A 23,066-nucleotide genomic window follows, 5' to 3' on the forward strand; every position below is an offset into this window, starting at 1 on the left:
TAATGAACAATCATCAACATATACGCACACCAGCTTTCATCATCAACCTCCCATACCTAACTTAGAGAAAATATTAGAGGAAAAATAAAAATAAAATTAAACAAAAAGGGGGAAAAAAATCTTATCTACACTCAACACGATCCCCCCCCCCACCCCCGGCCCCTCCTAGATTTGACTAAGAATAGCATTTTAGGAGGACTTGTAAAGAGGAAATTGTTTCAAAGTGTACTGTAATTCAATAATCCAAGGTGTATTATTACATCAGTGGATAAGAAAATGATATAAATTATATATTCCACTCAAGTTTCCTGATTTGAAAGAACAATTATCAGTAACCCTTTTTTTTCTACTCTTAATTTGATCTATGAACTTGCTACTACTATGTGCAAAATTAGAAGAGAAGTGGTGGCACAGTTGCTAGTGAAGGCTACTGACGAGAAGTTAAAAAATAATAAAAATAAATTTTTGTATTTAAATTGAATTGAAAAAATAGTGAGATACTGAAATTATATAATTTGTGTGATTTTTAAAGTTTAAGGATCAAAATATATGTTTTACGAAATTAACTTATGTCACACCATCGATGCTTGATGTCTTTTCATTTCGGTCTCTCTTCTTTCAAATTATTATTTCATAAAAAAAATTAAAAACAACTAGTCTTTAATTAGAAATAAATTACCGAAAGAAAAGTTTAAAAATTAAATTAAAAAAATAAAAAATTTTACACAGCCCATTCATAATAATAATGTGTCAAGCGGAAAACAATGAAATCCTTAACAGTAAAATAATTTGATAACTAACTTAGAAAAAAAATCTAAATTACCAAATTATTATATCAACCAATTAATTATTTTTATTAAAATAATATGGTTTTATTTTAAAAGAATTCTTTAACTTGGACCTCCTAACAGAAACCGAGACATGTCAGTCCTTAAATTTCTAGGTAGGGATACATATGGATGTGGTTTAACAATAAGAGTGCAGAGGGAGACTGAAGTGACTCCCAAGAGATGTTTGTGTTAAATAGTGTGAATCCATATTTGTTATTTTGTCTGATCTTAGTGTCCTACATTGAGGAAATGCATCTCGCAGTTATGTGCCCCTCTAATTTCTTTAGTATTATCTATAGTGGGCATGGATTTGATGGTTTTAAATGTTGTGTTTTTGGATATATATATATATATATATATATAAAACTGTCCCCTTGCAAGGTATTTATATGCATGCCAAGATGTTTGAAATTTGTTCATAACTTATTGGTTAATGACTGGAATGATTAGTAACATTAATCCATGTCTTAGCTCATGCATATTTTCTACTTTTGATCCAAGTCACAACTAGAAAATTGATTATCACCGACGGAATATCTTATCGGTGTTTAAGCTGTGTTTTTAATAGCATATAAATATTATAGATAAATTTGTCGATGGAAACTTTTTGTCAGAAAAATTCTCATTAGAGATTTCAGGTTTGTTTGTAATTTGGTCGGTAAAGTAACTTACCGAAAAAAACACCGATAAAATATCAACGCAAAAAAAATTTGCTAACCATTTTTTTGTCGGTCAATCCATTGGTAAACATTACCAACAGATTAACAACGAACTAATAGTTAGTAATTGATTGTACATCATTGATGGATTCCTCGATAGAATCGTTGACATACAAATTATGTCTGCGAAACCATCAACGATATCAAAACAATTCACAATGTTTTGTAGTTCTCCGAGAAAAATAGGCCTATATTACAGACAAAATCACCAGTAGAACTTTTATGTTCCTCAGTGATTCCATCGATATTTCAGTAATTTGTTTTTTCTTTTTAAATACATTCTTATTTGGATCAAATAATTTAACATTAAACAACTAAATTAAATCAAAGAACACATTTAATATTATTAATTTAACTATAAAATCAATTATAAATATCTTAATACCTTTGAAAAATGTTGGAGCTGCAAGTGGAGGGGGAGGAAAATTCCTTGGAGGTCCATGAGTGAGAGGATAATAAGTTGACATGTAAGTCATCATTTGTTGTCATTACTTTCTACTTCATTCTTCATATTGCGCCTCCATTTCGACCCTCAAATCGACCTTCGCATTAGCAATTTATTCTTGAACCAACTCTTGAATGGCTGATAATGGCTGCCTCAGGTTGGATTGTGGGATGCTTACAATTGAGACACTACAACATAACCTCATATCTCAGACTGTAGTAATAGAGATACCATAAACCTGATTCCTGACGGGTCTATCGATTGCTCCAACCTTCAACCACTCTCTGGATCGTATTCCAAATGGATTGAAGGGTCTTTATTGTATTTGACATGTATGTCAATGTTATATGTATCCTTCATTAAAAAAAAGCTAAATATGTCGACAAAAAATCATTAGTCCAAAAAATATTCAAAAGATTTCCAAGTTTACTTATAGCAAACGCCTTTGGCTTGGCTGCCAAGAATCATTACACTCTTTTTCATCTATCATTTTTTTCGTATATGTGTTTCCACATATAACTCCACAAGGTTGGCTCGTGCCAAAGTCATGTAGCTTGCAAAATAAATCGTTAGTTAAACATTGTCACAAATAATCACTAACTTTTGAAGAAAAATACTTAAAAATAAAACAAAATCTTACCAAATATTTTGCATGGTTAATGAAATGAAGCGATCCACCAGTATGCTGAACTCGTTGTTAAACAATGTCACAAACAAAGTCTAAGCATGTTATTCCACACAATACTTACACATGAGAATGAGTATGCAAGAACCCCCCCCCCCCCTATATACAAAATCTCATCACAAGGCAAATTAAAATATTCAGCATAAATATTCATTCAATGAATATTATCCAATCCAAACCACATTATAAAACACAATAAAAATCAATAATAAAGCAATATAACTATTCAAGAGAGGTTTGAGATTCGAAATAGTGGCAAAACATTGTTGGAATGAAGAAAATTAGTGTTGACACATATAGCCATGCTTCAAGAGTGAGTTGTCACATTCAGCGCATTGTTGCATGCTCCACTAATGTTTGATTGCCGTGTGGATGGATCCAAAGAGTGCGCTCCAATGTCCTACTTCAACATGTGGTGGTGGTGTAGGCCACCTCCCGCCGGTATGGGAGATATAACACCAGAAATATATGGTGGTGGTTTTTCTCTCTACCAATTCATTTTGTAACTTTCAAATCTGATCACAATGAGGTTGTTAGGTTATAAGGATTATATAGTTGTGTGTTTCTCTTCAAGAGAAGAAGAATGGCAATGGTATTGCATGGTTTAAAGGTCGGGGGAGAGAGAAGTTGAAGAGATAAGCTCTTAGGGTTGTTTCCTTTCTCTCTTTTTAATTGACGATGATGTTATCACCCTAGGTGTTTATAATTTCATCCAAAGATGAAAAATCAAAAAAATATAGTACAAGTAAGAGCAATTCAGACTTCACTGTTTTTTGTATTAGAAAGACGAGTGGATTTTAATTTCACTGAGGGATTTTACTGGAAAAAATATAAGTTATTTCATGTAAAGCATCGAAACCTTAATCTTTAATATTAACTTAATCTTAATTTCGTGCTTTACAATGGGTGACCAAGTAACATAATCTCATATTTCTCCAAAATGATCAAGGCAATGTGATAGGAGTAATGGAGATGTCGATCAAACAAATAAGATCAATTACCCCGTCCCCAGCTGCTTCCCTCTCCAAGAAACCCCATTACTCTCAAGTATGAAGTATGGTTAATAGATCATGCTTATGAAGTATGGTTCCATTTCCAGGAGAGAGAGAACTCAACCACTAGGAGAGCGTAGTGCTGGCTCCGTGTTTAGAAATCCATCTGAATTGGGAGTTGTAGCAGCTGAGTTGATTGAGAAAGCTGGATTGAAAGGTTTCGGAGAAGATGGAGCTATGATTTCTAACATCCACGACAACTTCTTCATAAATGCTGGGGGTTCAACTTCCCAAGACATGCTTGACCACATTGCTTTGGCCAAGGAGAAGGTAGATCAAAAGTTTGGAGTTCAACTAAGGGAAGAAATAATACATGTTCAACCATATTCTGATGGCTTGATTACCAACAGAAGCAAATACCAACCATGTAATCTTTGATGATAAAAGACAACGAAAGTTTTGCAAAAAGAGAGTTTATAAAAGGCTGATATGTTTTGTAGTATTTTTTTCATGTTGGAAAATCCAATTTTTGTCAACCTCTTATAGATTGATTTGATTGTTTCAGCACAAGTCAATGAATTACATGTCATGCGTGGTAGTTCCAGAACCTTTGGTTAGTGCTTTAGTGATGCAATGAGTGGCGATTCCAATCGGACAAAAGAGCAGGCAAAGAGAAACCGAATGTCGAGTCTCAACTTCATTTTCTAGTCCATCATTAAATACCTGCCTGGATAATCGGCAGAAGTGTTAGAACTGCAACAGATAAAAAGTGGATAGAGAGGGGAAATGAGCAGACCTTGCAGCAAAGAGGTCTACAGCTAACAAATGAATCCATGCTGAAGCTAATGTCATCTCATTGGAGAACATCTTCGCTATACCAGGCAGCTGTATACGGAAACCAGATAGAAGTTTTTGTTAACTTTTCCCAGTAAACAGGCATCTGCTTCAAAAATTTAAGGGAAAAAAGAAAAGGGATATTACATTCTTACCTCTGGTAACCAGTATTGACTCGCAAACATTAGACGCATTGTGTCAGGTGTCCAAGAGAGGTATAATAGAAATGCATACAGAAGTCCAAGCACAATATATGGAATGCTACTTTCCATAGACTTTCTGGTCTGCATTTTGCTCAAATTTAAGCAGTTATGTTGATTGTTAGAAAATAAGGCGTGATCAATGAGCTTCCAAGGAAAATCACATGCAAACAGAACTATAGAAGTTAAAGGCCAACATGTGATTTTGTAACACTGGAGAAAGAAATAAAAATCTAGACTTGATTATTATCTTGAAGTGCTAGTTGTAAACACACACACAGAGAGAGAAAGAGGGAGATTCTAACCAAGAGCATCTTGACTGATAGTGTACAATATTCATAAGTGTACATAATTAAAAAATGAGGACACCTAACTACTTAAAACCAAAGTCCAAAAGAGTATAAATGTAGCTACAAGCCTACAACTAAGTAAACCATTAAGATTTCTGTTCAAAATCAGCAAAATTCAGGAAGTTGAATATTCATACATGAAGAACGGACACTATGTCACTTGAAAGATGAAAAAAGGAGAGAATACACATGAAGTCCTTAAAAGGTACAGAAAGCATACCACTTCAGCTTTAGGAGCTACAACCATGAGCGTGTAAAATGGGAGAACAGCTGCTGTTCCCAAAGTAAAAACACTGCTCGCAATCTGAGAACTTGTCAACCCTGTAATATCAAGCAATAAAACAATAAGGAATAACATCCTCAAGATACAGACTTAAAGATAGTAGATGAATTTGAAAGGAAGAAGTCCTGGACTCTTATCAGTAACAAATAATAGCATAGAACGAAACCAGCTTGTTCCATACTAGTCTTTACTTGTTTATAATACAGAAAACCTGTTTTGTCCATTTGTCATGCAGAAAAGATCCAAGAGGGGACAACAAAAGTGTTCCTGCCTGACCATAAGTCCCTGTTGGTATCCGTGAAAGAGCATGAACCAATAAAGTCCCTGGTTTCCGAGGCTCTGATAGCAGTTAATTCTAGAGGAGATAAAGTAAAGGCATAATAAGTCAGACATCCAGAATTGGGATGCTCTATAAGTTGACTCTGATGAACCAGATCACCCATCGACAACAGCTAATAAATGGATACTAAATAATTCAAACCAAGTAATCGACCTCAAGCATCTCAAAGCAGCACCTGCTCCAAGCATCTGACCCCCATAGCCAGAGAAATATTTTCATAGAAAACAGCAGGGGGTCTAGCTAAAATTGGGTTACATTCTAGAAATGAGCAGGGCCTGCCTATCAGTACAACAATGTATCAAGCAGAATCCAAATAAAAATAAAAAATGGAAGAAAAGAAATGCTTGATACTTCTCATGAAATATAAAAATCATAAATGATGAATAAAGCGGACAGTTGGAAAAAAGAAGAATTACATGATGCATTTACTCCTGAGCTTTTTCGATAGACAAGGAAATTTGTTAGTTTTGGATGAACGATAATTCTTGAACCTCCAAGAAAATTCCAGTCTCTGTGTAAGTCAGCTCCCACTCTTGCAACCCGTTGGCCAAAAAGTTCGATGCTGTTACTTCTGAGTGAAGAAAACAACTTTCGATCTTTCCCAACAATGTGATGAGATCTTATAGTCAGCCCTGAGCAATCATTCTGATAAGAGATCAAAATAAACCTTAAGAAAAGCCCTCAAGCTCATGAATATAAACTGAGTGATTCACTTCTGTGGTGCACTCTAGAGACAAGTCAAACTCAAATTCAGCGCATAAAACACTTCAATTGGAAAGACAACAATTTCATAGAACTGGAACCCATTTAATCTAGTCAAGACATATAGAATACATAATATATCATACTGTGATATAACATCATAACAGAACAATAAGCTCAGAGCATGTGAACAATAGAGAGAGGTAACACAATACATTGCTGTGAACTTAGCAACAGCAATTCAAGTGAAAGAAATGCTAAGAAAATCAACTGTGTAACGAGGGAGGAAATTAGAAAAGAAAATAACCACATATAGGTGAAGTGTGAACATAGAAACTGCAGCAATGCAACAGCTTATCTCTGAGACAGATCCTCACTACATTACTGAATCATCATAAGCCTCAGCTAGTGGAACGACCCCAATTGCCCAAACATAACTCAATTTATGTTGAAGCTTATTTCGAGTAGACAATAACAGTTAGACAAATATAGGCTGTCACTGATTTACTTCATATATTTACAACACAAAGGTAAACTCTCATAAAGGCAACCCCAAAATATAATCCCTCTAATATCAAATGGGTGGAAAAGGCATCTTTGATTTGCAGAAATTCAACAGATATATAAAAAGTCTACATTAACTTAATTGAAGGTAACCCAACTTCCCATTTCCAATCAAAGAGAAATTCATCCAAAACCACTTAAATCGGCCAGTTTTTCTTGAAAAGCAGTAACATCAAGAATTCCCAAAACTGCATAAACACAGCTAAAAGATCCCCAAGCAAACACTTGCAATTCAATTCAATTATCGTTATACTACACAAAACACCTGAACTCATCCATTCATTTATTCAAAAGATAACAAAGACACTCAGAAGAGAAAAACAAATAGTCCATAACACTGAAAAAAGCAAAAAGATCATACCTTGAGTGAGAATTGAGGATAGCAAAAGCAGGAAGAGAAGGCCATGACTGAAGCAAAACAAAAACATGCACCAACAATAATGGTCTCTTCATTCGATTATCACTATCTACTATAATAATGCAAGTTACCAAAAGAAAGGGTCGGTGAACTCCCACTAGAGAGAAAATGGGGGTGTAACAGACAAGTGGGCAGCTCAGAAAGGAAAGAAAGTTAAGGTGTCCTGTGCGCGCACTCAAAGAACACTCAGTATGTTGGACTGCTAATGTTTCGAGATTGTGAAAATTTGTTAGTTGCGCATGTGCTATATGGTCGACTATGAATTTTAATAGGTTATACATTTATTACACGCATCATTTACAGGCCGTACATGTAGTAAATACATGCATGATTCATAGATGGTGCAAATACTATATGCATACAAGGTTGAGACGGTCCCACTTTGAGTTACATTGGTTGTTGCTTTGTGGGCTGTTTCTGAACTGGATGGATAGAGTTTTGTTTTGGGTTCTTCTCTCTATGTTCTTGGGTTAGATAGATGTATGTGATCGCGGATGTATGCTATGAGGTAGAATTAGGGTGTTTGTCGTAACTTTTGTTTTTATATGTTTTTTAAAAATATTTTTAATTTTTAAAAATATTAAATTATTTTTTTAGTATTTTTAATGGTTTTGTTGTACCAACATCAAAAATAAAAATAATTCATAAAAAAATTAATTTTAATATATTTTCTAGTGAAAAGTTATGTTAAAAAATATTTTACACCATAATCTCAAACACTTAAAATATTAATGTGTGTTTCACATTGTGGTAGTCTTTATAATTGTATTTTTAAAAAAGCTGGTTTAGAAAAAAAACATTTATAGTTGAGATATTAAAAAAATAAGATTTTAAAAAATATGTATTTGATTAAAACTGATATTTACATTTAAAATAAAGGAAAAGCAAGTTTACATGAATGAAAAACAAATTATTTTAACTTTTAAAAAACTAAGGTTTGAAACACAATTATATATAAAGCCCAATAAAAAGCTGAAGCTATTTAATTTATCGTTTGGTATTACGTTTTGAAAAAACATCTAGTTGATGTTGTTTTTAATATTTTTAGATGTTTTGACTTGTTGATATTAAAAATAAAAAAAATTTAAAAAAAATTATTTCGATATATTTTTGAATGAAAAATACTTTTGAAAAACATACTGTATCACAATATTAAACACGCAAGCAGACAATTTTTTTATGGTTAGATAAGAAACAAAAGCTATTAGAATACCAAATGTTTTCTTAATAGTACTATTTTTTGGAATTTATATGAAAATATTATTAGTTTAATTGCTTTTAATTAATAGACTGGGCTAAGCTTAAAATAGAGGTCATCATGTAGCCCATACTTTCAACGTAAGAGCGCAAACCAGAATCTAGCCCACAGGTAGAACAATTCAGGCCAGGCCTACACACAGTCAAACCACTGTCAACTTATAGGCCCGAACTAAGAGAATAAAGCCGAAGCAGGAAGATAGAATCCGTACATATATTGAAATTCAATGGTCATAAATTTAGAGACTAGAAGTTGGTTCACTTATTAAAAAGTAATATTTTCTTTCTTGATTTTTAAAATCAAGTTTGTGTTTAGAAACTAATAATAAAAATAATTATTAAAGTCTCTTAAATATTTTAGATTAGCCATAATGATATTTCTCGAGAAAATTATGTAGTAAAATAACGAATTTTAAAAAGAATTATCGAAAATTATTTGGGAATGTTTTTATTAAAGTTATTGAACTTAACCCAATTTAATATTTGATCAGAGTAAATTAACTTATATTAAATTAAAATAATATTATTTTTAAAAAATTGAAATATTTAAATTAAATTTTGATGGAGTAGCAAGTTCAAATTAACCTTATTTATTTTAAAATCTGGATAAATGGTAGCGTGTAGGGTTTAATATCTATGGTTTTTATAAAATAAAAAATAGAAAAGCCGATGGATCATTTACGAGCCAAGCCCAAGATGAGAAGAGCGCATCTGTGCGATGCATGGGAACCCAATGGATAATTTTATTGGGCGAGGTGGTTGGAAAAGATAGAGCACGAGTACGTTCGTTACCGTTGAATTACCTGATAACAGAATTTAATCCTTTTCGTGTTCGATTTCCATACTGACCGACTTCCACGTTCCGAACTCCATACTGATTAACTTCATCCCCTCTCTCTATATATAAAACAATATTAGAGAAGAAAATATCAGTTAAAACAATTGAGAAGGATCGAAATACTAGTTCTTGTTCCTGTTTGTAGTACTCTCTTGTTGTTTCTTGATCTGTTATTGCAAGCAACAATGGAGAAACATGGGGGATTTGGTAGAGGAGAAGTCCCGTGGAATCAGCCAAGAAACAAAGAATCTGCGGAAGAGTTGGAGAGATCGAGGGTGGCTTTTAATCTTAGGAGGATGAGAACGTCCTACACCCTGGGGGATCTGTTAGAGGAGAGTTCTCGTGGGGTATCAACTCATCTAAGTTTATATCATCATTATGATCCATTCACGATCAAGAAGAAGATGAAACCAAGTGATTTGGGTAATTTATGCAGGCTGCTTGTGCCTTCAGATTTGGTGGAGAAGTATATCTTGCCTTTCTTGAATACGGATCAAATCAAACAGGTGAATCAAGAAACCAATTTGGGTTTGAAGGTCAGTGTTTGGGATATGAACACACAGAGCATGCATCAGTTGGTCTTCAAGAGATGGAGCACGTCGAGGAGTTATATTTTCAATGATGGCTGGACAAAAGACTTCGTTAGAAGGAGGAATCTCGTTGAAGGTGATGAAATTGGACTCTATTGGGACACTTATCACTCTAGGTTTAATTTCAATGTTCTAAGTAGGGCTGCTGCTGCTGCTAGCTGATAATACTACAGATTAGTGATGGTTTTAGTTTATGCTAGATTGTTGTTTAGGCTGTCAATTTGCTTGTTCTATTGACACAATCTTCAGCTATTATTATTCTACTCGTCCTTTTTTCTTTTTCATGTTTGGTTAGATATCATAATTAATCAATAATCTCCTTGCCCTAAAAGCGCTTTTATAAGAATATGCCAAATGGTATAAATCTTGTATTGTAATTTTATTTAATAATTTTAAATTTTAAATTAAATTAGTTTTTTAATGTAATATTGGAGTTTTTTTCATGAGTTTAAAACTTACTATAAATCATATATACTTGAATATATAGATCAAGAAACCTAGGCTAGTGGATGTAAGCCTTCAAAAACCCTTCGTTAGATAATTTGATATATACTTTTAAATCTCACTCAAATCCCCATGTTTTAAAAATTTTACAGTGAAATTGTGCAGGTTTTGGGACGTTGGTATCGTATTTTTTTTTCAATTTTCATTCCAAAGTAATTTTGGCAGCTAAAATCATTTTGAAAAACCAAAATCACTGATATATAGTATTAATCATTAAAACTAAATTGCGAATCTAACCAAAATCACTGAAAAATATTAAACATAGTATTGAAGGAAGCTTTATTGCACAGATCATGGCAGCCAAGGTAGGCTCCTTGATAAATTTATTGGGCATAAGACATGTTGTGGAGAGGGATGGATTTTGTATGTACTTCATCATGCATTAAATTTTATTCTGTGTTCATCAAGCCAGGAGATAATGCCGTCGAGTACTCGGAAAATCATCTCATCTATCTGTCTCACCTTTCTGAGCTACCTGCCTTCTCATGAAATGCCTTGTTTACTGATGGATCAGTTACTACGTCAGCTTCTCCATGCAGGATTAGTAATGACAGAGAGAAACCCGCAAAATGTTGCCACTTCGGATCAAACTATAACCATCAGAAAAGACTAGAAAGAACTTTGCATAATCAATCAGAACCACAACTCCTGAAAATTTCATGTGATTCTTGGCTTGTAAAAGTTGTCGAAAAACTTTACACCAAGTTGGAATTTCTCCAATAATCTTCATGGAGCACTATTAGCATGAGAAACATACTAAATGGCATGAGAAAATGGATATTTTCACCGCGTAACTTGTGTTAGTAGCTGTTGCAGAAAGGTCTCAAGGTCAGAAGACACAGAGCAAGTAGCATTTATGTGCCCCGGAGAGAAGAAAAGGACATTAAATGCATAACAATAATGCATTACATCTGTGTTTTATGCTAGATCATAAGACTAATACGCAAACCAGCTCTTGCCTTTTCAAGTCTCTGAATACCGTCTTGACTAAATTCTGGTGTGGAACTATTTTCAACTTTGGAAAGAGACTTGAGCTACACCTGTCAGAATTTGCTTCACAAACCATGGTGGAATCATGTTATCTGTGAACTAGAGAAAAGATTATTCAGCTTAAGTGGAAGTGAGAATCGCCAACGAAATGGAGCTCAAGAGGATACTTCTGTTCCACCCAAAGACTGTCCAAACAGGTAGCTTGTGGGGTTACGGAGCTTAGGGTTCTCTGCAACGAAATCAAACAGTGTTCAGAGTTGTAGTTGCCCATATGGAGTCTTAGTTCTTCTTCCCTAAATAAAAGTCATTTACCATTCACAAGCTCCGGCGGAAACATCAGATTATAGTTCAAGAAAGATAAGTAAAACTTTGATGTTGGAGTAATGCTCAGCGACATCATTGACAGGCTTATCAAGGCTTGGAAAATGGCCATGAAGACCATCTGAAAGGCCAAACCCTGGATAAGCCATTGCAAAAACTCCATAGCCAGAAGATGCCACCTTTCTTGCAACTCCTGTAGACACCTCCATAGCTAGGTAAATTAAGCTCCATTTTCCACAAATGGCGCACCATTAAACTTTCACTCAATTTGCGTACCTTCAAACAAAAAAGTGCAAGTATCTCCATAACTATGACAACAACAAACCAATGCCTTGGGATGAGAGTTCCCTGGAAGCCAGCTTTTCGAAAAAAATTCCAATCCTCTTGAATTAACTTCATATGACTGCCATCTCAAAAAGAAAAAAAAAATCCACATAGTGATTCATCCATTAAATCTGACAAGAACCACTGGCCAAGTTAGCATTCCACCTCTGCGTCACTGAAAAGCTAAAATTAAGAAGAAAACGAGAAGAAAATGAAAAAAAGGAGGAGGCTAAAATAGCTTATATCAGGTTCATAATAAATATCACAAACTTGTTTATAGTAACAGCTGAAATTGTTTACTTGGAGAATTAGCAAGCTAGAACATCTCAAATCTCCTTTCAGCAATTGTCGAGTCATAAAGAGCCTGATTTTCTGTAAAGATTTCCTTTTCAGAATGATTAATATGACCAGTGCTCCGAAGACAAAATTAATGAAACAAAACACTGCATAGCAGATGTTTGACAGAACTGTGCTATTAAGTATTCAATTAAAGGTTCTTGAAGATTTACACAGCGAAGAGAATGCAGTTCCATACAAAAATAAAAAATAAAAAATCTAATGTTTACAAACATAATGTAGGGCATTGGAGAATGGTTAATAAATAAATAAAAAATTAGTTAGATAGATCATTTATATTTTGGATAAGTGCACTCATTAAAAAAAATTCTTACACATTTTTTTTTTTAACTTGAACTTAAAAATAACAAGGTGAAAAGCATACTTAAGTTTTCTTAGACGTTCTACTTTTATAGCCACCAACTTAAAAAAATAAATATTTTAAAGTTAAGGTGATGATAACAATTTAAAATATTTTTTTATTTAGAAATATATTAAAATAATTTTTTTTTTATTTTTTTAAATTATTTTTAATATCAGCATATAAAATTAATCTGAAAATATATATAAAAAAATTATTTTAAGTAAATAAAAAATACATTGGAATGTCACCTTTATTTTTATTAAGGATGATAAAAAAAAAGTTGAATAACTGAAAAAATTGAAAAAATAAAAAAATTAATTAACCGAAAAAACATACTAAAAAACCCAAATGTTTATGGTTTGATTCAGTTAAAACCGAAACGAACTTGTTTAGTTTGTAACTTAAATCAAACCCCAATTCCCTAATTCTCTTTCCTCCCGCAACCACCCTCACCTCCCTTTCTCTCTCAACAATTTGTTATCTTTTTTCCTGCAACTTCCCACCTCTGTCTTTTCTCTCATATGTCTTCTCTCTTCTCTCTAGTCTCTAGTCTGTTGTCTCTTAACAACAGTGCCGCCCTCTCTATTATCTGTAAGTTTCTTCCTTCGCCTATAATTTTCAATGGTGGAAGGTTTTTACTTTTTCGTTTGGTGTTTTTTTTCTCTATTTGAGACGTCAATTGATTTGTTAAATGCTCTGAGAAAGCATGATCTGTGTTTGCCAAATGATAAAATGGTATAATAGTTCTAGATCAATGTAACAGTTCTTGAAGCATAGATATTGAGTATGGCAATGGCACCAGATGACACTCTTTGTAAAATATTGAGTGTCTGGTTCCCGGTGATGGTGATGTTTATTCGGAGGTTTCTGATCCTATAGGGCCTCAACATTGTTCAAAATCTTCTGCTAAATTACATGGCCGTAATAAATCCAAGAAGCCTGTTTCGAATGATAAATTTTTTTGAAAAGCCCAAGAAAAATTCCAAAAAAGGACCAAAAAATTAGGCAATTGGAATTGGTTTTTTTTACATCAATAAAAAGCCCAATCGTATAAATCATATAAAAAGAGATTATTTCAGTTTGATAAAAAAAAATTAAAAAAAACCATAACATATGTAGGTTTTTGATTCAATTTGATTTGGTTAGTTTGGTTTAGTTTTGAATCTTAAAAAAACAATTTATTATTTAGTTGTTTTTAAAAATAAAATATGAACCAATCACCTCACCTTTAATTATCTGTCTTTTGTTTTTCTTGATATAATATCCAAATTTCTATTTTTATTTGAAAATGATAAGGGAATAAAAAAGACAATGGCATTGGAAAAGCTTTTTTAGATTAAAAATGTGTTCGAGAATGTAGTAATAATTACAGTTTAAAGTGTTCAAAGTGATGCAAAGTATTTTCACTTAGAAATGTATTAAAATAATATTTTTTTTATTTTTAAAAAAATATTTTTGATATATAATCCGAAAACATAAAAAAAAAATTAAATTTTAAATAAACATTGTTTGAACTGTGCTACAAGCACATCCTAGTCAAATTTGTGTTGATAAAGAAATTAATGTTTATAATCTCTCCGTTACCGGTTAGGTTTCCTTCAATGTCTTGATGAGCAACAAGAAGGAAGACAGGACATTAACTTCATGGCCGTCTCCGTGCCTAACCAACCCCATGCCCACATAATTGCCAAATGGGCCCTTCTGAACATTCTCAGATTCTCGCAATCTCTTTTACCGAAGGTCTCCTTTTTGTTTGGGGTTTATGGACAGAGACGCGAGAGAACATTTCTATGTTATTTCTTTAGTTTTGAAAGTTGTAAATGGTTTTGGGGTTTTATTTTTGTGAACAGCATTTTGTTACATACAAGTCAATATTTATTTTATTTATGCTTGACTTGAGAAAAACCAAGGAATTTCTTTCTCTCAATATTTTAATGAAAATATTTTTATACAAAAGTTTCTTCAACAAATATATATTTTTCAATTTTCTTTCCAACAAAATACATCTATTTATATCTTTTCTTAAACGCCCATATTTAATGTCATTTTCCTCGTAACAAATATAAATTATAATTTTTGTAATATCAATGATTTCTAAATTAAAAGTAAAATAATGAGGTTTGTTTATTTTATCTTTTTTTTTTTATCTTGAACATAAGAAATGACAATCTCATCCCCGAACCAAATCCAATTTTTCTCTATCTCCCCTACCCCTCACTAAGTTTGGCTGAATTGGCCAATGTCATTGTCCATAGAATATATATTTTGTTTTTTTACTTTTTAGTTTTTTTTTTACAAGAATCAATTAAATTTATTATAGAAAAATTCATCTACTCCAATTTAACATAATTTTATATAAAATTAAAACTAATTTCATCATTCTTTACCGATGACTATCTGACCAAATCCTCCCTCCAATAGGATTCATGAGTTTTCTTTAGATTTTCAAGCAAAATAATCATGTATTCACAATTAAACACTTTTATTAATATAAATTAGCAAAATATCCTATTCAATTAAATTCAAGAATTCCAATTCCCCTAGTATTAGTAATGGTTGAACCTCATGCATAAGCGGAGGGTGTGAAATTTCTTCTAAACTTCATGATTAATACCTTACCCATTAATTTCTCACGTAAGTAAACATCATTAAACACCAAGAACATTGAAGTCTCCTACAACCATCCATGATAAAGAGCATTGTTATTAATCATGGGCTGGGAATTTTATTGTGTCTAGGGGAGTAATTAATGAAATTTTATTAGTTGTATTTATAGATTCATTTTAAAATAAAATAAATACGAGAAAGAAATTTTATGTTGGACAAGGTTTTATTTGTTATCTTTTCTTGGTATTGTTTTTTTTTTCAATATAGACTTATTAAATAACTAATAGAATATCACTAATTACTTTGATTACTATAAGATTTTTCATCTTATATCAACTTAGTTGGTCAACTGATAACTCGCTAATTCAAAATTCAAGTTTAGTCAAGTTTTAGATTAAATTAGATTGGTAGTTAATACAATTAAACTTAATTGACTATATGAAAACTGAAATGATACCAAATTTAATGTTTTTTTAAAATTCAAAATGAAGTTCCTTTGATTGTTTTTTTTTTAATAACATTATTTTAAATTAACTTGATCAACTTTTTAATATGTAATCTTAGTTTTGAACCATTTTTTATAACTTTGCTAGATAGATCTACGAGTGTCAAAGACATCTGTTGGTAATTATATATTAAAATGTTACAATAAAAGTTTTGATTTATTTTTTTGCTGTGATTATTTATTTGTTTAAACTTTGAATTATGGAGTCTTTGGGTTTTTATTTGTATTTCAAAGGAAAAGGGAGGGACATTTAGACAGCAAAAACGTCAGTTGGTGTTCTAGAGTAGTTCGATAATGAAAAGTTGGAAGACTTCTTCTAATTTAATTATTGTTTGTTTTTGTATTTTAAAAAAACACTTTTCAAAAAATTTAATTTTAGTTTTTTTTTTCTTCAAATTAATATTTTTTAAGTGTTTTCAGATCATTTTGATGTGCTGATGCCAAAAATAATTTTTTAAAAAAAAAAAATATTATTTTGATACATTTCCGAGTGAAAAACACTCTGAAAAGCAACCGCAACCACACTCCCAAACACACATGGATGTCCTGTGATGTAAAACATTACAAGATTTTTTTAAAATTAGTATGAATGTTCGGGCCAGCTTGCGTGTAACTCGACTAATTCTATGAACCCTTAAGTTAACGACCATGTAAGTCATTAGTAGTTTTGAGGTTTATAGAACTTAAACTGATGAATATCTAAAAAACAAATTTAAAATATGACCAATCGAATATACAATATTTTAATTTTTAGCTAACCTTCATGAGAAAATGGCAATTGACTTGTAGAATCATTGAGAATGGTCCAATTCAAAATACAGTTATCGAGATTAATATGATATAAGACTCCGGTTATTATATTATCATTTCAACTCATAAATTGTTTTTTTCTTAAAAAAAATAAATAGAATTACCACGGATTACTAGATAGAATTAAAAATTCTAGCTAGGTTAAATAACTACAAAACCTAAATCACGAGATATAAGCTTACCCTATCGCTTCTTATGGATTTTTTTTTTATATTAAACAAGATATTGAATGGGAATGATTAGCGTATAATTTATCAAACTTAAATGTGTTGAAACTAAGTCGTTTTCAGTTAAGTACAAAACAGGTCATTTGTGAACAGAATTTGTACATAAATTATTAGATTTAAAGGAGAAAATATATATTTACTTTTATATCAAAATCTTATAATAATTTATGTCTTAAACAGTTTTGTAAGCTTTAAATATTTTTTCTTTTTTTAAAAAAAGTAATGTCAAAGAGTGTCTGAATTTAACTTGTTTAGAAAAGTGAGAGAGTGTAAGAGTTAAAAAGAGATCAAAGAATCTATTTCTGACCCGTTCAAGGAATCTTTTAAGATTGAAATCTAAAATGTCAAGAAAAAAATCAATCTTTTTAAATTACATTTCTCTCCACGAGGATGTAATTAATTCCGAAATGATCAGTTGGCGGTGGCTCGAGATCTTAATCGATTAAGATATTATTTTAATAAATAAAAAATACTACTAAACCTGGATATTTCTGTCATTGCCTTCAAATTTGCATAGAGATTCACCAATCACGCTCGAAAAGCTGTTCACACGAAAATAAAATAAAATCGCCTAGCAAACAGCCCCACGAACGTGGTGCACGTGCTTACTTTAATACCCTCGAAGCAGAGTCTTTAGTCACGAGCAGCACACGTGTCTCAATCGGAGCAGGGAAGTCAAAGTACTAGACAAGCTGCAAATGGGACCCATCTGGCAAGCTGGCATTTTTACACGGTTCCTCATTTTCCGGTGCGTAAATGACGCCCGCGCAAACAAGCACACGACACGCCGTGTCTCTACTCTCTGCTCTCTGCCCTCTCTCTAGTCTCTGTCTCTCTGTCTGTCTTTTCCCAGAAAATATAATAATCTTGTGGACCCAACCTAAGTTTCCTTGAAAAGTCAAAGTGAGAGAACAAGTCTTTTGATTGAGTTTATGGGAGCCAGCTTGACTCGGACTCAGATCCAGTTGGGCTACTCATTATTCCTTCATGTGATTTTGTCCAAGCTCAAATCATGCATGGTTCTGCTCTGCCTTTTCCTTTTCCTTTTTTTTTTCCTAAGAACGCACGCTTCAATTATACAAGGAATGTGCAACCATAATGGTAATATCGTCTTTTATACTATACCTCTAAAACCCATATCAATGATAAATATTATTTAGGACTAAGATTATGGAATGATTAAATTAATTCGGAAAAATTGAGTTTTTTTATTAATTCATCTCAATTCAGGTTATTAAATTAATCTATTATCTTGTATTGAGTTTAAAAACTATAATTTATATAATCTCAAACAAATATAAAGATCCCTTTAGTTATAAGAAAAATAATAACTTTTGAATGGAATTTATTGAAAATAAATGTCACGAATGACAATGGAGTTCAAACTAAGCTAAATGATTTCGCAAACGATAATGATTTCATGATGTATTTTTTTACCTTCGATAGCAAGGATGAAGAGCTCATTAATTTCCCTTGGTTTGTCAAGAGAGACAATGCTGGTGAGAAGTTAGGAATCTTTCAAATATATTTCCTTCTAGATGTTGGAGTAAAAGTAGATACAGGAATTTGGTTGGATTCTATTGAAAATGAACATTGAATTAGCTTCTAATCTAATTTGTTGTGATGGATAAGTTCTTCAACCATTTTCTACCTTTCATCGGTATTTTTTTTTGTACTTATCCAGATATCTTCATGTCCTTTTAAATGGTGAGACTAATTTTGTTCGGGATTTGTAATTGACTTTTCAATAAGTATGTTTCCTGAAAATCAAACTTATATTCTTATCCTTGTATGAGTATAGGAGTGTCTTAACTACTAGACCAATACTTCATTGATCTACCTTTCATCGTTATATAAAGCAGAGTTTGAAAATGTGGTTAAAATTATTTTTTTAAAAAAAATATTATTTTAATACAGTTTCATGCAAAATATATTTTAAATCATAATCGCTATCATATTTTTAAATACTATCTCTATCAGCAAAATTTCCAAATCAAATGAAAGGGTTGCCCTCATTGATAGTAATTTATTAGTGACCGGTTCATGGGTTGGTGTCTTACTTGCAAGACATTAAAACTCTTTGAAAGTTCAAAGTAAACGTCGTCCTTGTTTTCTCACCCCCTTGGAGAAAAACAAAAGGCACCGTTTAATTTCTAGCCAGCCTTTCAAACCATAATAAAAAGAATGGTCAGATTAACAGTGTTTTTAAAAGTGCTTGTTAAATACCACTAAATATTCTTAATTGATCATTATAATTTGTTTTTTATTTAGATTTATTATAAATATTTAAAAATGCTATTGTGTAAATAATATTTTTTAACATCTCTGATAAATATTATTGATTTTTTTGAATATTTATTTTCTTATAACATAAATTAACAATAAATAAAATATAAAAAATATGTTCTTATGATACTTAATGTTATCTTAAGAGGCATGATTTAGTGTTTTTTATAAAATAAATTTATTTTTAACATCAGCATATTAAAATGATTTAAAAATAATAAAAAAATTAATTTAAAATAAAAAAAATTATATTTTAATAAAAAACAGGTTAAAACTCACTCCCAAGTGGTGTCTATATATGTTCAAAACCATTTTTTTTTTGTTTTTGTATCCTCTTTTTCTTCCTTTATTTTTGAATTCAGGTTGGAACGTTGGAAAAAAAAAGGAAGAAACAAATGTATAAAGATTTGGCTTCCAAGGTAGACACTGGCATATATCAAGAAATAACATAAGGTGACCTACGGTTTTAGGGAAACCTCACCCGACTGGTTGTTAAGCACACCTATTTTGAGTATGATTTTTCCAACTAGTGGCATTAACGAAATGTATTGATAATAATATAGATAACATTGTGATAAAGTCAGGAAAAACTTCTAATTAAGTTTTGAGTCTTTTCTTGCCTGGTGCATTAGGCTTTGAAGAATTCTTTTTGGGTTAGTCTTGAGACTCATGAATTTCTGTAAAATAAGTTCCCTATTAAAACACAAATTATTCTCCAAAACACAAAGAGAAAAAAAAAATGTAATGTAACAAGAAAAGAGATTGAAATATAGTGTGTTATTGTGTGTAAATATAAGATCGATAAAAAAACATCTTTTTTATACCTAGTGATCCTCAATAATTATAGACTTTTAAATTTGAAAATGATAATAGAGATTAGGATCGCAAACCTATAGCGAGAATAAGTCGACAAGCTTGTTATGTCAATTATTGTCCAAGTAGGGATAAAGTTGCAAACCTATCGCAAAAATTATGGTTGTGTATTCTCCCTGAAGTTATCATGTGAAGTTGTTTACTTTATTGGTAACCACTGTCTGGTTATCCTGTAATATGGACAATAAAATTAAGTGTCTATGTTGTCGATCACAAATAATAGCACTCATATCAAGGAATAAGATAATTTTTTAACAAGGAGTAGGGTGACACCCATAACATGGAGGGGGTTAGCTCTGTCAACATGAGAATTCAGGTGGACGTAGATGGATTAGGGGGTGGCTTTTGGTAAGTTTTAGATCTCATAAGTATGGACCCTAAGGGCTTTTTTTTTCATCCTGGTTTCTTCCCTTTACCTTTTTCTCTCTTCTCCTCCTATCATTCTCACCCCTTCTAGCTCAGTTAGGCCTTTCCCTTCTCCCTTTTTTTATTCTCTTTTCCTTATCTCCTGCTCACTATTCTGAGCTCAGTTGGGCCTTGCTCTTCGTCCTTGTTCTTTTCTTTTCTTTTTCTCCTTTTTTCTTTTAGTTTTGGTTGGGCCTAGTAGGTTTGATTGGGCCACTAATTTTCCTCTCTTTCTTGGCTCAGGTTTGATTAAGCTAGCCGACTTCTTCTCTTTCTCTCATCTCCTCCTTTCATTCTTCATTATTTCTCGAGTTAGGTATTGGGTTTCCCAAAAAACATTGACGCAATTGAAATGATAGTTTTTTAAAAATTAAGAGTCCAATGGATCCCGTTAGACAATCTAGAGTCGTTTAAGGTTTGAATGAAGATTATTTAGAGATCAAATCTTTTTTATTTTTGGTTTGATCAACTTTTTCAAGGATGAGTTATTGCAAACCACAAGTCATCCAAGAGTCAGACCTCTAACGGTAGTCCATATAAATCACTAGTAAGAAATCTCCTAAAACCTTATTTAAAAAAAAAACCATTGTGTATTTGAGTGCTAGCTCTCTCTTTCGTGTTTTCAGATATTTCTTTGCACCGTATGTTTTGTAATATCTATACAACTCTCATAAAAATATGAGGCATAATATTCTACTTATGAGAAAACCTAATAACCCTATAAATAATAAAATATCAATTTGCTCCTAAATAATATCACATATATTATTTCAAGATAATTTTAGAAATTTATTCAATTAGGTTCCTACTTGATTTTTATAGGTTTAGAAGTGTAATCCATATATTAATTACATTATAGTCCTCAATTTTAAAATTATTTACAATCAAGTCACACTTGATCAATCATCCCGATTTAATTTCTGATGAATGGTTCTCAATATATGTGACCCATTAGGTTATTTAATATGTTGGTCTAAATACAAATCACAATCCTAAATAAAATAGCATTAAAGAATTAAATAATTTGACTAATTATCAATTCAACAAATTGATTGATTTATATTTGAAGATCAAATGCACCATCTAACAATGTATCATGATTTCTCAAATATTAGGGAAGTTATACATGGTTTGACTTAATATTTTAGTGACCAATCTCCCAATGTAATTAATAATTATTATCTCTACATCAATAATGTTTCGATTTAAACAATGTATAGTCAATATCAAAGCATAACATTATTTATATAAAATAATTTAATGATCTCAAGTCTAAGGATCACTTACACAACTATCACATGAACCTTTTCATAGACACAAGTGATCTCTCCATATGAAATCTTTATGCAAGTCAGTTCAGTGTACATGTCATCTAACAAACACTTACATATTAGTTCCAAGTATCTTTAATACTTCATCTTATGAAAATAATTGCTTCTTTTAATAAATAAAAGAATATAATATATATCGGTTCCAACAACTCTAATTAATATCTAGTTTTAACATAACATTGACCATTAACATTTAGAAACAATATGAACCTCATAATTATAACAAATTATAATTTTCTTGGCAAAACATTTTTATCTTAATGACTTTATCTTTACTTTAGACTCATTAATAAAACATTAATGAATATTAAAGATAAATAATATATTTATCAATAATAAATATATTTTATATGAATAGAGTCGGTGCTAGTGTAATAGACTAATTAGTTACAAGGCATATAAACTAACATTAAATTAGGCTTGACCCTTCCCTTTTTTCTTTGAGTTAGGTTGGGGCAACATTGGGTTAGGTAGGGCTTAACCCTTTCCCTTTCTTCTAATATTTTTTTATATTGAAGTTAGTAGAGTATTTTTTTTTAAGTTGATATTCACTTCAATCGAGACTAGACTAGTATTAGATCACATATAGTTCTGAATTGCTTTTAAAAGTTGGATTTTTTAATCTTGCCAATAACTCGTGTCCAATGCCATACAAAAAAGATGTAGGAGCTTTCTATGAGTGAAAATCAATTCTTTAACATAATATCAAGGTTTTTTTTTTTATGTCTGTCTTAATTCTCAATGATTTTGTTACAAAGAAATTAAAAGATGGTTGGAAATGTAGGGTAATCTAACCACTAGAATTTGTTTATTTTGAATTGAGATAGTTGTTAAATATGTTATATGATTTACTCTAATAAAATTTTCTGGTTTTTTTCTTATAATAAATAAAATTAAATGAATTGAAGTTAACTTGTAAACCCCAATTGGAGTTTATGGTCTACCCAAACGAGGTGGGAGAAAAATTACATTGATGATGATTAACAATGTTGATCATTCTAAATTGATAAAATATATAGGAAACTTTCACTTTTCAAATTTTATCACATTTACAATATGTGTTTATGTTACTAGTTCTAGAATCAAACAATATGTGAGCAATGAGAAGTAAGATTGTAGCTTTAATAATATTATTT

At 31.4% G+C, this 23,066-nt stretch overlaps 2 protein-coding genes and 1 pseudogene across 3 annotated transcripts; 1 reads left to right on the top strand and 2 right to left on the bottom strand.

The window, feature by feature from the left end:
• Positions 1–4,128: 4,128 nt before the first annotated feature.
• On the bottom strand, positions 4,129–7,586 carry LOC7477427 (protein ABA DEFICIENT 4, chloroplastic). Of its 2 annotated transcripts, none has more exons than XM_002305128.4 (6): positions 7,306–7,586; positions 6,095–6,323; positions 5,276–5,376; positions 4,661–4,789; positions 4,468–4,556; positions 4,129–4,398 (listed from the first exon to the last, which is right to left on the bottom strand). In XM_002305128.4, the coding sequence occupies exons 1-6, from the start codon at positions 7,348–7,350 to the stop codon at positions 4,251–4,253; spliced, it is 741 nt and encodes a 246-aa protein (XP_002305164.3). In that variant the 5' UTR covers positions 7,351–7,586; the 3' UTR covers positions 4,129–4,250. The 2 variants fall into 2 exon arrangements, with proteins under 2 accessions (XP_002305164.3, XP_024454484.2); XM_024598716.2 differs by lacking the exon at positions 7,306–7,586 and adding an exon at positions 5,550–5,693 and having other exon boundaries at positions 6,095–6,241.
• A 2,056-nt stretch (positions 7,587–9,642) lies between these two features.
• LOC7456824 (B3 domain-containing protein At2g33720) lies at positions 9,643–10,209 on the top strand. Its single transcript, XM_002305782.1, has one exon. It carries the CDS (start codon positions 9,643–9,645, stop codon positions 10,207–10,209), a length of 567 nt encoding a protein of 188 aa, XP_002305818.1.
• An 800-nt stretch (positions 10,210–11,009) lies between these two features.
• Positions 11,010–16,318, bottom strand: LOC7477426 (uncharacterized; annotated as a pseudogene).
• Positions 16,319–23,066: the final 6,748 nt, after the last annotated feature.

The sequence above is a fragment of the Populus trichocarpa genome, chromosome 4 (genome assembly GCF_000002775.5).
Source record: "Populus trichocarpa isolate Nisqually-1 chromosome 4, P.trichocarpa_v4.1, whole genome shotgun sequence".
Taxonomy (NCBI): Eukaryota; Viridiplantae; Streptophyta; class Magnoliopsida; order Malpighiales; family Salicaceae; genus Populus; species Populus trichocarpa.

Bases quoted from the DNA above. Each gene is read 5' to 3' on its own strand.
- LOC7456824 (XM_002305782.1), top strand. From the start codon at position 9,643: ATGGAGAAACATGGGGGATTTGGTAGAGGAGAAGTCCCGTGGAATCAG.
- LOC7477427 (XM_002305128.4), bottom strand. From the start codon at position 7,350: ATGGCCTTCTCTTCCTGCTTTTGCTATCCTCAATTCTCACTCAAG. The intron at 4,790-5,275 runs GTATGCTTTCTG...AGCAAAATGCAG, and splicing joins TAGCTCCTAAAGCTGAAGTG to ACCAGAAAGTCTATGGAAAG. The intron at 4,557-4,660 runs GTAAGAATGTAA...TTCCGTATACAG, and splicing joins GTCAATACTGGTTACCAGAG to CTGCCTGGTATAGCGAAGAT.